This window comes from Haliotis rubra, unplaced genomic scaffold (assembly GCF_003918875.1).
Source record: "Haliotis rubra isolate DU_JTF1 unplaced genomic scaffold, ASM391887v1 Scf1358, whole genome shotgun sequence".
Classification (NCBI taxonomy): domain Eukaryota; kingdom Metazoa; phylum Mollusca; class Gastropoda; order Lepetellida; family Haliotidae; genus Haliotis; species Haliotis rubra.
Window position 1 is genome coordinate 64997 of NW_025765290.1, and position 15279 is coordinate 80275.

The 15279-nt window shown below is 40.5% G+C and overlaps 1 protein-coding gene across 1 annotated transcript in view; it reads right to left on the minus strand.

The window, feature by feature from the left end:
• Positions 1-7899, minus strand: part of LOC124268036 (D-beta-hydroxybutyrate dehydrogenase, mitochondrial-like) — a 43085-nt gene extending 35186 nt beyond the window's left edge. The window contains exon 1 of the mRNA XM_046703044.1: positions 7533-7899. Coding sequence (XP_046559000.1) covers positions 7533-7743 — 211 coding nt within the window. The 5' untranslated portion in view covers positions 7744-7899. The remainder of the gene's footprint in view (positions 1-7532) is intronic.
• Positions 7900-15279: the final 7380 nt, after the last annotated feature.

Genomic DNA, 15279 nt, shown 5'->3' on the forward strand with positions numbered 1-15279 from the left:
TTTGCTATACAGGTTTCAAGCAAAACTCGGGTTCATTTGTGACATTCAGGATATTCTCGCAGATTCTTGCGGAAAGTGGCGAGTTGTGCTGCGGAAAGTGGCGAGTTGTGCTGCGGAAAGTGGCGAGTTGTGGCGAATGCCTCGGCGGGTCGAGGGTGACTGGACATTATTATATCTTGCTGAGCCAGCTTCTCCGCGTGTACAAACACTGGGCCACATTCACCTCTGGTAACCGCAAACATCCACATCGGCGGCCCATGGTATTGCTCGGCTCTCATAGCCAATCTGTGAACCATCTATATCTGAATAAACATGTAACTTCAATAGGCTATTACCCAGTATGGGCGACACATATATGTCCAGAATCACTTGATTGCCATTACTTATAAGCGTGGAATATCAACTGTTAACCCCATGTATTGTACACTGACGGTATATGTCAATGACATAATCTGTGTCAGATGACCTTGGGTAGATGAGCGTTGGGTCAGAGAAGGTGCCACCTTAAGTCTGGAGAGGGTTCGGTGAGGTGCCCCGGGGCGCCAACACAACACCTACAACAACTAGGTACTGGCCTCTCTCATAATGAGTATTGTACCTGTACAAAGCAAACTTGTATATAGAGTGCTATCACTTCAAACAGAGAACCTTACACCAATTGTACATAGGATATACAAATACACCTTGTTCGGGTTAGTTTGTCCAGCGCATGTCAGAGTGGTCGTGGTTGGTTTGGTGGCGAATCGGGTAACGATCCTCTTGCAATCGACGCGGAAATACTGTTGCTTTGGACGCCAAAGATAACTAGGATAAATGGTTTTGCTTACGATCATAGATAAATTATTGGAGTCAAACTTCCTTGATGGTACCCTGTTAAAACATGTGCATAAAATACTTATTGCACATATTTTAAAAAAAAATTGTTTTACATTTTATTCATATGATTTTCGTATTCTTCGTACATACTAATAACACCTTATAAAGAGAAATTGGAAAGAGGCGTTCAACGAGTAACAAAATAATATGAAATTGTGTTCAGTAATACGCAACACTGATGTTTGATGGGGGCATGAACAGCTTTGTTCATTACCACCATGTCATATAAACAAAATTATCTGAATTGCGAGAACCTTTACATTTAAACATCCACAAACAGCCTGATCACCGCAAGTTATAAAACCTAAGCCTGGCAAAAGGTCCAAGTTATATTTGATCTATTGCTTGTTGTTATTCAGCAATTTTCCCTTTCATTTTTATGGATATTGGTTCCGCTGCACCAACCAAAAGAGCGGCCAGCTGTTCTTAACATCATAACATCCCCTAAAGGTTTTGGAAATGTGAATGTACCGGCAGGCTGGGAACACCAAGCTCTTATGCCATCCAGTGTTGCATGTCCACTTATCCCCATACAGCATTGAATGTCCCTATATTCTTATACAGTATTGAATGTCCCTATATTCTACAGTATTGAATGTCCCTATATTCTACAGTATTGAATGTCCCTATATTCTTATACAGTATTGAATGTCCCTATATTCTTATACAGTATTGAATGTCCCTATATGTCCCTATATTCTTATACAGTATTGAATGTCCCTATTATACAGTATTGAATGTCCCTATATTCTTATACAGTATTGAATGTCCCTATATTCTTATACAGTATTGAATGTCCCTATATTCTTATACAGTATTGAATGTCCCTATATTCTTATACAGTATTGAATGTCCCTATATTCTTATACAGTATTGAATGTCCCTATATTCTTATACAGTATTGAATGTCCCTATATTCTTATACAGTATTGAATATTCTACAGTATGAATGTCCCTATATACTATACAGTATTGAATGTCCCTATATTCTTATACAGTATTGAATGTCCCTATATTCTTATACAGTATTGAATGTCCCTATATTCTTATACAGTATTGAATGTCCCTATATTCTTATACAGTATTGAATGTCCCTATATTCTTATACAGTATTGAATGTCCCTATATTCTTATACAGTATTGAATGTCCCTATATTCTTATACAGTATTGAATGTCCCTATATTCTTATACAGTATTGAATGTCCCTATATTCTTATACAGTATTGAATGTCCTATATTCTTATACAGTATTGAATGTCCCTATATTCTTATACAGTATTGAATGTCCCTATATCATCATACAGTATTGAATGTCCCTATATTCTACAGTATTGAATGTCCCTATATTCTAAAGTATTGAATGTCCCTATTTTCTTATACAGTATTGAATGTCCCTATATTCTAAAGTATTGAATGTCCCTATATTCTTATACAGTATTGATTGTCCCTATATTCTTATACAGTATTGAATGTCCCTATATTCTTATACAGTATTGAATGTCCCTATATTCTAAAGTATTGAATGTCCCTATATTCTTATACAGTATTGAATGTCCCTATATTCATATACAGTATTGAATGTCCCTATATTCTTATACAGTATTGAATGTCCCTATATTCTTATACATTATTGAATGTCCCTATATTCTTATACAGTATTGAATGTCCCTATATCATCATACAGTATTGAATGTCCCTATATCATCATACAGTATTGAATGTCCCTATATCATCATACAGTATTGAACGTCCCTATATCATCATACAGTATTGAATGTCCCTATATCATCATACAGTATTGAATGTCCCTATAGCCTTATATAGTATTGAATGTCCCTATATCATCATACAGTATTGAATGTCCCTATATTCTTATACAGTATTGAATGTCCCTATATTCTTATACAGTATTGAATGTCCCTATATCATCATACAGTATTGAATGTCCCTATATCATCATACAGTATTGAATGTCCCTATATCATCATACAGTATTGAACGTCCCTATATCATCATACAGTATTGAACGTCCCTATATCATCATACAGTATTGAACGTCCCTATATCATCATACAGTATGACGTGTAACTATATCCTCACGACGTAGTGGAGACATAAAGAAGGTCCAGCTGTAACGAAACACTGTCTCTACCGAACACTCCAGTAATCCCGGAGCTGCGATACCCAACTGTAGTGTTTAAGTGAATGAATGCATGAACTAGAGTATACACATACAGTCGGTGTGATACTGCAACATATGGCTGATGCTGTTTGGTCGAGACACCGTGTGGGCCATAGCTTCTCTACTTGGATCCTCAGCCACTCAAGTGCAGAGGAGTATTTGGCTTGTGTCAGTGTTCTCGTTGACACATCGCCGTCACAGTGTGTCGGGATACCCTCTTGTAATGTCTGTATACATAGCACAACTACAATAACATACTGCCTAAAGCATAGGCCAATCTAGCGAGGGGGCCCGCCCCGAGTTAACATCAAATGAAACTCTAGTCACCGGCGTACCATCTTGGCTTAAGCTTCTGGTAAATGTCGTGGGAACGACTCCACTGTTTACACGTGCATTACATGTAGAGATATCCCAAGGTAGATCTGATTGTGTTATGAACACATAGACCAGGAAGTTGTGGCGGGAACTGGGACTGGCGTCTACAGTGTATTCATGCACAGAATCAAAGAGCTCTCTATTAACTCAAACAACCCCCACCCCACCCGCCGATTGAAGAATATGCCAGAGGCACCACGGTAGTTGTGTATCGGTAGTGCTGTAGTGTTTACTTCTTTCGAACACATTTCCGTTAACTTTTAGGGATTTAAACCGCAAAGGAATCGATGCACAGGACCTATCGCAGTATACCGGAACAGCACATTTAAAGTGCATGTGGTGTTTTAAAATTGATAGGAAAAACTCTTATGGAACACTTGTGTCGTCTACTCAACATGCAGTGTCTTTCTTGTAGGTGGAACAGGCCAATGTATGACGATATGCTGGTTGTATGGAATAGCGATGCATGACGACATGCTGGTTGTATGGGGAATAGCGATGTATGACGATATGCTGGTTGTATTTGGAATAGCAATGTATGACGATATGCTGGTTGTATGGAATAGCGATGTATGAAGACATGCTGGTTGTATGGAATAGCGATGTATGACGACATGCTGGTTGTATGGAATAGTGATGCATGACGACATGCTGGTTGTATGGAATAGCGATGTATGAAGACATGCTGGTTGTATGGAATAGCGATGCATAAAGATACGCTGGTTGTATGGAATAGCGATGCATGATGACATGCTGGTTGTATGGAATAGCGATGCATGACGACATGCTGGTTGTATGGAACAGGGATGCATGACGACATGCTGGTTGTATGGCGAATAGCGATGTATGACGATATGCTGGTTGTATGGAATAGCGATGCATAAAGATATGCTGGTTGTATGGAATAGCGATGCATGATGACATGCTGGTTGTATGGAATAGCGATGCATGACGACATGCTGGTTGTATGGAATAGCGATGTATGACGACATGCTGGTTGTATGGAATAGCGATGCATGACGACATGCTGGTTGTATGGCGAATAGCGATAGCGATGATGAAGACATGCTGGTTGTATGGAATAGCGATGCATGATGACATGCTGGTTGTATGGAATAGCGATGCATGACGACATGCTGGTTGTATGGGGAATAGCGATGTATGACGATATGCTGGTTGTATGGAATAGCGATGTATGACGATATGCTGGTTGTATGGGGAATGGCGATGCATGACGATATGCTGGTTGTATGGAATAGCGATTTATGACGATATGCTGGTTGTATGGAATAGCGATGTATGACAATATGCTCGTTGTATGGGGAATAGCGATGTATGACGATATGCCGGTTGTATGGAATAGCGATGTATGACGATATGCTGGTTGTCTGGGGAATGGCGATGCATGACGATATGCTGGTTGTATGGAATAGCGATTTATGACGATATGCTGGTTGTTTGGGGAATGGCGATGTATGACAATATGCTGGTTGTTTGGGGAATGGCGATGTATGGCGATATGCTGGTTGTATGGGGAATAGCGATGCATGACGATATGCTGGTTGTTTGGGGAATGGCGATGTATGGCGATATGCTGGTTGTATGGGGAATAGCGAATCATGACGATATGCTGGTTGTTTTGGGAATGGCGATGTATGACAATATGCTGGTTGTATGGGGAATAGCGATGTATGACGATATGCTGGTTGTATGGAATAGCGATGTATGATGATATGCTGGTTGTATGGTGAATAGCGATGGTTGGAAAAGGGGGAGAGGCACACACACACACCCACCCACCCCTTTCTCAAAAAGCTGTATCCGTCCCTGGATACCCAAGCGTGTTCCTCTGAAGGCGTGTTTTACCAGCGTTGCGAAGGTGCTTCCCGCATAACACTGCCCGTTGTAGGAACCCGCGTGCACTGACTATATTGTACTTCATCCAGTCGGGTATGCAGTCTACCGACAACACAGCGGGAGACATAATCAGCAGAGGGAGAAAAAACCTGGACAACAATTACGCCACGTAAACGAAGTGTGCCTAATGTACGACAAAATGTCCGACAGTTCTATATCGAGCTGAGGTATATCTTAACAAAGAAAATTTACATAAACATAAATAAACGTGCTTGGTGAAATACCATTTGGGCCAGACTCCTCTACACGGGATATGCGCTGGTGATCCTGGACCGGTAATTAAGACAGGGGTATGCGTAGTATCAGATGCTACCCTCAAGTTAGTGGAACGCTCTCATCAAATGAGTGGGTGAATTTAATTTAACGCCGCTTTGACCAGTATTCCAGTTATATCGCGAGGTCGCAGCTTGATGTGGGAGGAAAGTGATGCATGTCCCAGACAGCTACCAGAGACGTGGAATCTACCTGGGAAACCTGGGGAAACAATCTCATCAAATGAAAATAGAACCGTACAACGCTGTTTTGTTTCCAAAAGACTTGAAATCTCGATGATCCTCGGTACCGCATGTTTGAGTCCCCGTGGGGTACCGGCTGGGATAAGTACCCCAGTACTCCTTGCTTATCGTTACAGCCGTCTAAGTGGAGACCTGGTAGTATGGGCGCTGGTATGTTATGGTACTCAGACACCAAGGAACACCTGAGCCAAATATCGACAGACTCCTTGTTATACATCTAGAATAATGTTGGTGGCGGCATAAAACAACAATAATAATAATTATAATAATAATAATGGAAATTTATATAGCGCTAAATCCAACCGCTAAGTGGTTAATACACATTCCTCTAAGACTTGCTATAATACAATCAAGTTTTGGGTTGACCGCGTATTACACTGCACACTGACACGTCAGCTATCACTTACAACAGAGGGGCACTAGTCGTGGTAACTACTCCTTAACCTAAATCAAGGGTAATATTTCTGTTGTGTACTATGAGGAATTGCTGTTGTGTTGTATTGGGAAACCTTTCTGTTGTGGGAATATATTTGTGTGGGGTGTAATGGGGACGTATTTGTGTTGAAGGATACATGAGATCTTGACATTTCAATTCAGGTGACTATACTTAAGTATTTTTATATAATCTGACGCTGATAACTGTACACAAATTGCATTGCCTACTTGTACAAAAGCTTGTAAATGTTTACCCATTCTTTTTGGGTCAACGGCAAATGTTGACACACCCGTACCCCGACTAACCTACTTCCCCCAGCCACTCGGCTGGAGCCCATCTGCTGGCGATACCACCGATAACAGGCAGAATGTCGTAACACGTGTGTCAATTACTTCTAAATACATCGGTCTAATGACCGTGGCCCTAGTCCTGAGACGCCCCAGGGTAATACAGATTAACACTTAATCATTTGGACCTAATTTGCAATATACTTGCTAGTTTGTGGTTTGGCGATGTCGTTCAAGGTATATCTGCCGTGGCTGATTTGGGTCAAAAGTCCACGTTTATTGATAGCCTATGTTGAAACGAACACCGTGTTATAAACGAGGTGTTACACATGTGTTATGTGTAGGGTCCAACTTCCTAGATGCCAGGTTGTGATATATTTCACATGACAGGTGATGTTTGACATGTGTCATGCAGTGCAATAAATGCCTAGTAAACGAGAAAATGAGAAGTCAATAATTGATTGTAATGTACTATTATTTCGCATATTTTTTGATGAAATATATATAATTTCTGTTTAAGGAGAAGAAAGAAGATACATGATGCATGGTATAGATGAATCTGTTATAAACAACGCAACGTTATATAGTAAATAATTATCATATATGGTGATGACAACTGATCATATAACGGTGTTAAGCATTACGTATGTCAATTTAATTATTAACGTAAATACTTATTTATGGCATAGATATAAACAAAACCGCTTAAATGATCACAGAATGTAACAGATGGCTGATAAAGCAAACCCTTAGGCGACAGGCTTGCTTCAGTATATATCATGACAGCATTCACCTCTCAGTGAAAGAAACCGCTAGACCACAACCGCAAAAGCCGAGTTCTAGAATGTCATCTGAAGCTACGTCGAGTTACACAGAAATGTCTATTCGATAGTTGATACACCTGGTTAAAAAGTCGTGCATACACAGAGTTGAACCCACTCACCTGTGATGAACACTGCCTTTCCATTGCTGCCTACATGTTCCTCGGGAGCCTTCCTCATGAATGCAAGAGTTAGTGCCACAATAGCAACATAGAAAACAATTGAAGTGATTTCGTTCGTTAACACCATAGATCGTAGCGGCTCAGGTTGAACAAGGTATACGAGCAGTCCAAAGGCTGCAGTCGTCAGTCCGAGTAGTGTGTGGTTCTCCATTGGGACGCACCGGGCACAACCGCAGCTCTCAACAAAATGTTTGTATACTATTGAGAAATGGGTCTTAAGTAAGTGTGGGGTTCTATTTATATCCGTTCCCCCAACTCTCGACAACTGTAGAATGTGATCACCGCGTTCATGAATGGGACTACAGAGCTGAGCCTTGTGTTTAGGTTTAAGACCAGTCCATTAGCTGCGGTGGGGTGTGAAGGTTGTTTACAGTTATTCAAACGCGGTTGATGGGCCTCGCGAAGCAGTTAGTACTACGGTTAATACCAATGGTTGCCCCTGCATGTACGGAATTGGAAAGGCCGTTAGTACCTACGTGCTGGCCTATGTGAAGACAGTTTGGTAACCTTGTTTGTTTTCGTGGTAATGGGGGATTGTGCAAGTGTTTGATGAATGCTACCAAGCTTGACTGCACAGCAGGGTGGGGGACATGCCAATGTAAAGTACAGATACAGGGTTCACGATACACTCCTGTCGCTGATGTCCTGAAGCCAATAGTAGGAGAGTCAATAACAGAGTAGAACGTGGACATGCACGTCAACAACTGCACTCCGGCAACAGGGAGTGTGGACTACACCATTGGGAAATATTTGATACTGCACGGAGAGAGAGAGAGACAGGGGTGGGGTGGGGGTGGGGTTAGGGAAAGAGGCGGAATGAGAGAGTGGGAGAGAGAGAGAGAGACAGATTGCAGACAGACAGACAGACAGACAGACTAGCTGACAGGCAGACACATATCTAGAGAGAATCCTATGCGTTTAACGCCAGTGCATCATATAGTATGACTAGAAATTATTGAGAATTTTTGGAAGATGTTTAATTGGATTTCTAGTATAAACAACCTTGACCAGCTATCAAGTGCTTGATTTCATTCAAGAGAGACAACTCCGTTAATCCTTTTTCATTAGTTTGTGAAGAGTTATCCCCCTTTGTTTACTTGCTAGCAGACGAAATTTTCAATGATCCTCAGTATGGATGATTTAGAGAAGAGGAAGTTGATTTTAGAGTATTGTAACAAGGACATCAGATCAGCTAAAGTGATTTCAAGTAGAACAGGCATCCCTTTGTCCACTGTTTATCGTGCATTGAAAAATATTGCAAATGGATATGGCATTGAGCACCAGGGAGGCGCAGGTAGGCCCAGAAAATTGACTGTCGGTGACAGGAGGCGGCTTGGTATTCTTGTTTCTAAAAGCAAACGAAGGAGTTTAGAAAACTTAAGGCTGAATTTGATTGATAGATGAACTGTGGCTGTCTGTAAGGAGACAATTAGAACTAAGCTGCATGCAATGGGTTGGCAGAAAAGTCGAGGAATTCTATCACCGATCATGAAACCTGAACAAAAGGAGCGAAGGTTGAACTGGTGCTTACAGCATAGAAATTTTAACTGGGACAATGTGATTTTCTCAGATGAAAGTTCTGTGTGGCTGTTTCCTAATACACTGAAATTCTGGACCAAACAAACTGAAAAGCTTTGTATCAGCGCCCAAAGTACAGTCCGAAATTTAACGTGTGGGGTGGCATATCTGTGTTAGGGGCAACGCCCCTCTGTGTATTTGAAGGGAATATGAACAGTGAGCGGTACACAGATATTCTCGAGGGACATTTACTTCCCTCTGCTCTGCTCGTGTTCTATGGAAATTTGTGGGATTTTACAGCGACAACGACCCAAAACATCGTTCAAAGCATTCACTGGCCTGGTTTCGGACCCAAAATATGACATTATTAGATTGGCCAAGCTATAGCCCTGACCTAAATCCAATAGAAAATGTTTGGGGACCTATGAAGGAAAGTGTCAATGAGAAAAATCTGACAAATATTGCTGAAATGAAAGAAGAGGTGGTCCGATATTGGGACAGCATGGACCACGACTTTCTAACTTCTTTGATCGGTAGTATGCCCCGCGGCATTGAAGCCTGCATTGCTGCCCATGGTGACTTGACAAAATACTAACTGTTCACCTGTCTTTGAATCTGGAGTTATGTTCTGCTAATATTCACATTTAATACGTGAGTAATGAGTGAAAAAAAAAAAAAATTACAATCTTTAAATTGTCAATAATTTCTGGTTGTACTGTATAATATTCTATGTTAAGGTTAAACGTTACGATGCTGTCGACTGCCTGTCAGCCATTCACTTGTAACAAGCTAGTGTAATAAAGTTACACACACCTTAATATTGTCCAACTTGTTGTCTGTCGACTGGAATAGATGTGACGTCATTACATTGTGCTGGGTCTGATGCCCGACAAACAGAAACATTCATATTGTTATTTCTCCTTTGTTATGCACCAGTGGGTAGTAACAATGATGTTTACCCACAGTTAGGCGCAGTGGAGAAATACATCGTCATCCGTGTACAAGAAATACAGGCTTATGCATATACATGTATATGTGTGTTTCGAACAAGAAGGAGGAAGAGGAAGAAGAAGAAATAAAGACTATAATTTATTTTTTTACCACAAGACACCCACTGCATTCATAGTCACAGCTAAAACAACACGAGTTGAAGAGGAGTTCCAGCTAGAAGGTTCGACACAACACATTGTGGACATGATTACATTAGAGTGAATACACAGAGAGTAGTAACCATTTCATGATTAAAACACATAACATTACATCTCACACATCCGCTATGTGTCAACTACTGTATATCCCCGTTTCAGATTGTGTCCCCTTTAACAGCGGACATAAAACCCTAGTACAATATTGTGAAACATTATCACAGACATTATCCAAGCGTAGTTCTGTGACTTTCAGAGTTGTGAATCGATCAGTAAGTACCTCCCACCAGTGTGTAGGTGCGCTGTACAATTCCAAAACCGGTGACAAGTTTCATGTTTACATTGATTGCCCATCTGTAAACAAACTTCACAAAACATTTATCAACTGAAAAATGAAACAATCCACCAGGTAAAAAACACACAAAGAGTGTCCATGAGTAAAGCAAGGTTATGTACTACCTACTATGTCTATTAGTCAACATGTTGATAAGCTATGAATCAAGTACGCTTTGTTTCCGTGTATTCTGCTGTACTTTCCTCTGATACGACAGCATGCACAGGGACGGTTGACCCGAGATTAGAGGTGCAGTTCCAACAGCTGGTCATCGACCATAAAAGCGGACACAAGATGCACACATGGAGCCATGTACATATTAGTGTGTATCCGGAATGACAAGCGGCAGCATCATATATAATCACGCCACGACCGTGCACATTGATGTATTGGTCCTATACACCGTGTGTGTGTCATTATATCTTTTGATCTTTGTCATATGCATATATCATATCATTTCATGTTCTTATCCGATGCCTGTTTCATCATTCGCCTGCATTATATAGATCGTTATTGACAAGATTTAGTGATGTGCCGGGGAAGCGAGAATGTTAGCGTGATTGACATGCCGCTTCGATGAGTTTCGACACTATTTGCTGTCTTGTGTCAACAGTTGGCGTAGTTTCAGGGCAGACACATGGACAGTTGTCCTTGAACAGTTTAGGGTAATATAACCAGTAATATTAAAATACCGTCATAATTAAAACAGTAAAGAAAGTAACAAGGTTTTTATTTCTCAGATCACGAGAAAACAAAAATGGTAAAAACATGTTATCTCAGTAGAGTATAATACATTGTATTGAGGGCGATTGTCCTGATGCTCCAAACTTTGTTGTGTAAAGTACTTGAGTGAGTGAGTTTAGTTTTACACCGCAGTCAGCAATATTCCAGCTATACGGCGGCGGTCTGAATTTTTTCGAGCCTGGACCAGACAATCCAGTGATCCACATCATGAGCATCGATCTATGCAATTGGGATACGATGACACGTGTGAACAAAGTCAGCGAGCCTGACCACCGCCTTTTACGACAAACATGGGTTACTGAAGATCAATTCTAACTCGGATCTTCACGGGTGTAAATTACTTGATGACATAGAGGTATATCAATACAGATTTAGTCAACTGAGTATATATACTGAAAGCCATTAAATATGCAATTTGACATTCATACTTTCTTTACTCACACTTTTTTCAACATATATAAACCTAACTGGCAGATATGTTTTAAGTGAACATCTGTGAATAATTTCATCTGAAAATGTCCAGTCAACAACAACATCAGTGACGCAACAACGACATCACACAAGGGAGGGGTCACTTGCAGTCAATATTGTGTGTGTCAACCGCGCGCTGCAAGACATGCTCGCAGTCTTTGGGGCATTGAAAGACACACATTTCTCAGGAACAGCTGTTGGATGGTCTGCAGCCTCTGATGGTCTGTGGTCTGATCATGACACCACCCCTCCAAAACGATCATGTTCAAGGACACAGTTTGGCGCAAGTCTTTCTCATTTACGTCGATAAATCTGTTGACGTCCATCTGCAAAGGATAAGTTAAACCTGGATTCACCTGAAAAAATGACCTCTGGCCATGTCCTGGTGACAAGATTGGCCCCATTTGCGGCCCCATCGCTGTCTGGCAAGTCTGTGGCGATGCAATGAGGTTGGACCACGGTACGGGTGACGACACCGGATGTTGAAGGCAGCAAGGCGTCCTTGCACCTTTTGGGCGCTGAAATGACGTTGACTTGTCCCAGTTGTCCTCCTTGCCTAATCATCAGCTGTTTGGAACCGATTTCGCAAGTGTGAAACTCGGACATTAAGGTTTTGTCGAGCTGTTATCACAGGTGTTGCACCAGGTCGCGGACGATCAGCAACACTTCCGGTAGCCCGAAAACGTTGCCTGAGTCGACCTACAGTGGATGGATGCACATTAAAGTGCCTGGCAATCATCACATCTAAAGCACCTTGGCTGACCATACCGATAACCTGATTCCTTTCGTCTTGTGTCAAGCGTGGCATTTTCTCAAAGTGATTGAGTTGCACAATTCCTTGTGCTTTTACAGGGCCTGGGTGCAGGTAATGCATGTGCACAACGTGTTTCATGAATGTGGTTGTGTTTACGAGAAATGTCAAAGGTTCAGTTTTAAGTATCAAAGTTCATGTGAGAGGAATGCTCCGGGACTCGAACTCGAAATGGGCCAGAATAACAGCCTTTTATCCCTACATCCTCTGTATCGCAGGAAAAAATCTTCAATAGAACTTTTGTAAGTTTCAGGACAATAAATACCAATTGCGTTTTTAAAGGCTTTCAGTATAGTTTCGTGGTGACAATTAATGCACAAACTTAAGAAACATTAAAGGGTTTCGGAGAATTCATGGATGTCAACTTCAGTTTTACGAGGAAGACGACTTATCAGAGTATATTATTATTCTTTCATCAGATGCATGAATATACAGGGGAGTTTCCTTATAATAGCTGACATCCACAAATGTTACCCCATATATGTGTATCACTTCTAAATGTCATTCAAAGATAATATGTTTTCAGAAATATTGATCATCAGCTTGCACAAAAAGGTCTTCAACCAACACCCGTCCACGAAGATACGTAATTAACGAACACATTTCATTGCGGTATCTCGCCGGGAAATTGAAAGTCAAGATTGTAGGTGAGCTAAATATGAGAACGTTAATTTAGCAAGTTTCCAAACATTAGAATCAACATCATCGTTCAGTCGCAGTTACCTATTATCTGAACGGATGTGTTCAACCTGAAGTGCAGAAAGGTTTGTGCTTTTTTACAACACATTTCATTAACTGATTTCCACGTTTGCTCCACGGATACGTCACAAGATTAGGTCCGGTTTGTCGGGGTACCCACATGTACGTGATATTAGGCAATGCCGTAGGAAGGACCCTTCCTCTGTCGGAGGTAGGCCAGAAGTACGGGGCCACCACATCATTCAGCTTATATGGAAACCCGCTAGTCCCTCTCTGTGAAGTTGATGATGAACGTGTGTGTATTGCAATTGTGCTAATGAAGAAATCATTGGTTGAAAATCAACTATGGCCATGTAATGTAATGTAATGTCATCTCAATTAGTATTTCAATAATATGATTTATATTGTAATGTAATCTCAATTAATAACTCAATAATATGTAATGTAATGTAATTTTGTGTGAAGAACTTTAAATTAATGATGATATGATTAAATCTGATAAAATGTCATTTAACAGTCTGTTTTGTATTCTCTGTAGGCATTAGCGCACAATGAAGTGGGACCTACCACTTTAGTGAAAGGGTAGAGGCAGGACCAATTTGTAACCACAGGTGCGTAAAATTGTTTTTTAAGACTGTAGGCGTTATTCCCTGTAGGCATCAGTAGACTCCACCATGACCATTGCTGTATCTGGAAGCATGCATATATCAGCCAACAATAATTAAGTATTGAAAACAATCACCATCAACATGTGCTAAACAATAGCAGCCTGACCTCGTACACATGATCGGGGTTTATTAAATACCTTCTTCAAAATGGGCAATACGGTTGAGCGTTTGTTACATCCATCTCTTGTCTACATATCACCACACAATGTGTTTCTAGTGTGACGATAAGTAGCCTTCTTTTCAGTATATTTTTATTCTCACAACTCAATACACCTAAAGACGGGAACGAAGTTGAGAAAGTCACGCGAACATCAGAGGCCATACATTTCAGGGAACCAATCATAAAACTTTCAAACAAAAATCGTTTTTGTTTTCAATCAGTGATTTTGATTTTGACCTATAAAACAGCTGCAAGGCTCAGCCATGGACAGCACGATTACTTTTCGTCAAACATTATTTAGAAATTGGTCTTTTAATGTTAAATGAATATTAGCGCGCATTACAGGACTAAACTTCATTGAACCACTGTCAGCGAATATGTCAACGGGGGAACTAGCTAACTCTTTTACGTTGACCACGACAAAGGAATACCTCGAGTCAAAATATCTTAAGTTGGTTATACAATTAACAAATTGCATTCGGAAATAAGTCGAGCAGTGATTATAACCTTACTATGATGGGACTAGTCCAGCAAGCATGATTATCCTACTCACGGCCGTACATACAGGTGCAGCCGGAATACTAGACTGTCCGACAGTGATATTGATGAATCAAATGTACATGTCCTATTTGGGATTACACTTTCTCAGTAAAGTAAAGATTCTATTTCTTTTATTAGGTTGTGTCCCATCCGCGATTCGAACCCACACTAACAGACAGATAGACAATTTATTTCAAGTATTCAAGGCCATGGCCCAGATTACAAAACAATTTTCACAAGTGTATTCATGCTGGTCTTGTTACAGATATCTTGTTACCAGCCGAAACAACGAAGCTCTCGTAAAATAACAATAGAGATGCTACACTAAACTATCAAACAATATTTCAGCATAAATACTGAAGATCTAATCATAATTTGTTGTATTTCTTATCCTAAAGACTTTATATAAAAACCTTGCCAAACTTAGTGTTACATTGATATCAGTACTTGACATAATGCAAACAAAATTGTCCATAGAAGGGCTATTTCTTACACTATTATGATCACATTCTCTTAACGCTTCATAACGCTGACAGATCATTAAGGCATGAAATTCATCTTCTACAAGAAATATTTTTTTACAATGACAATATAAGC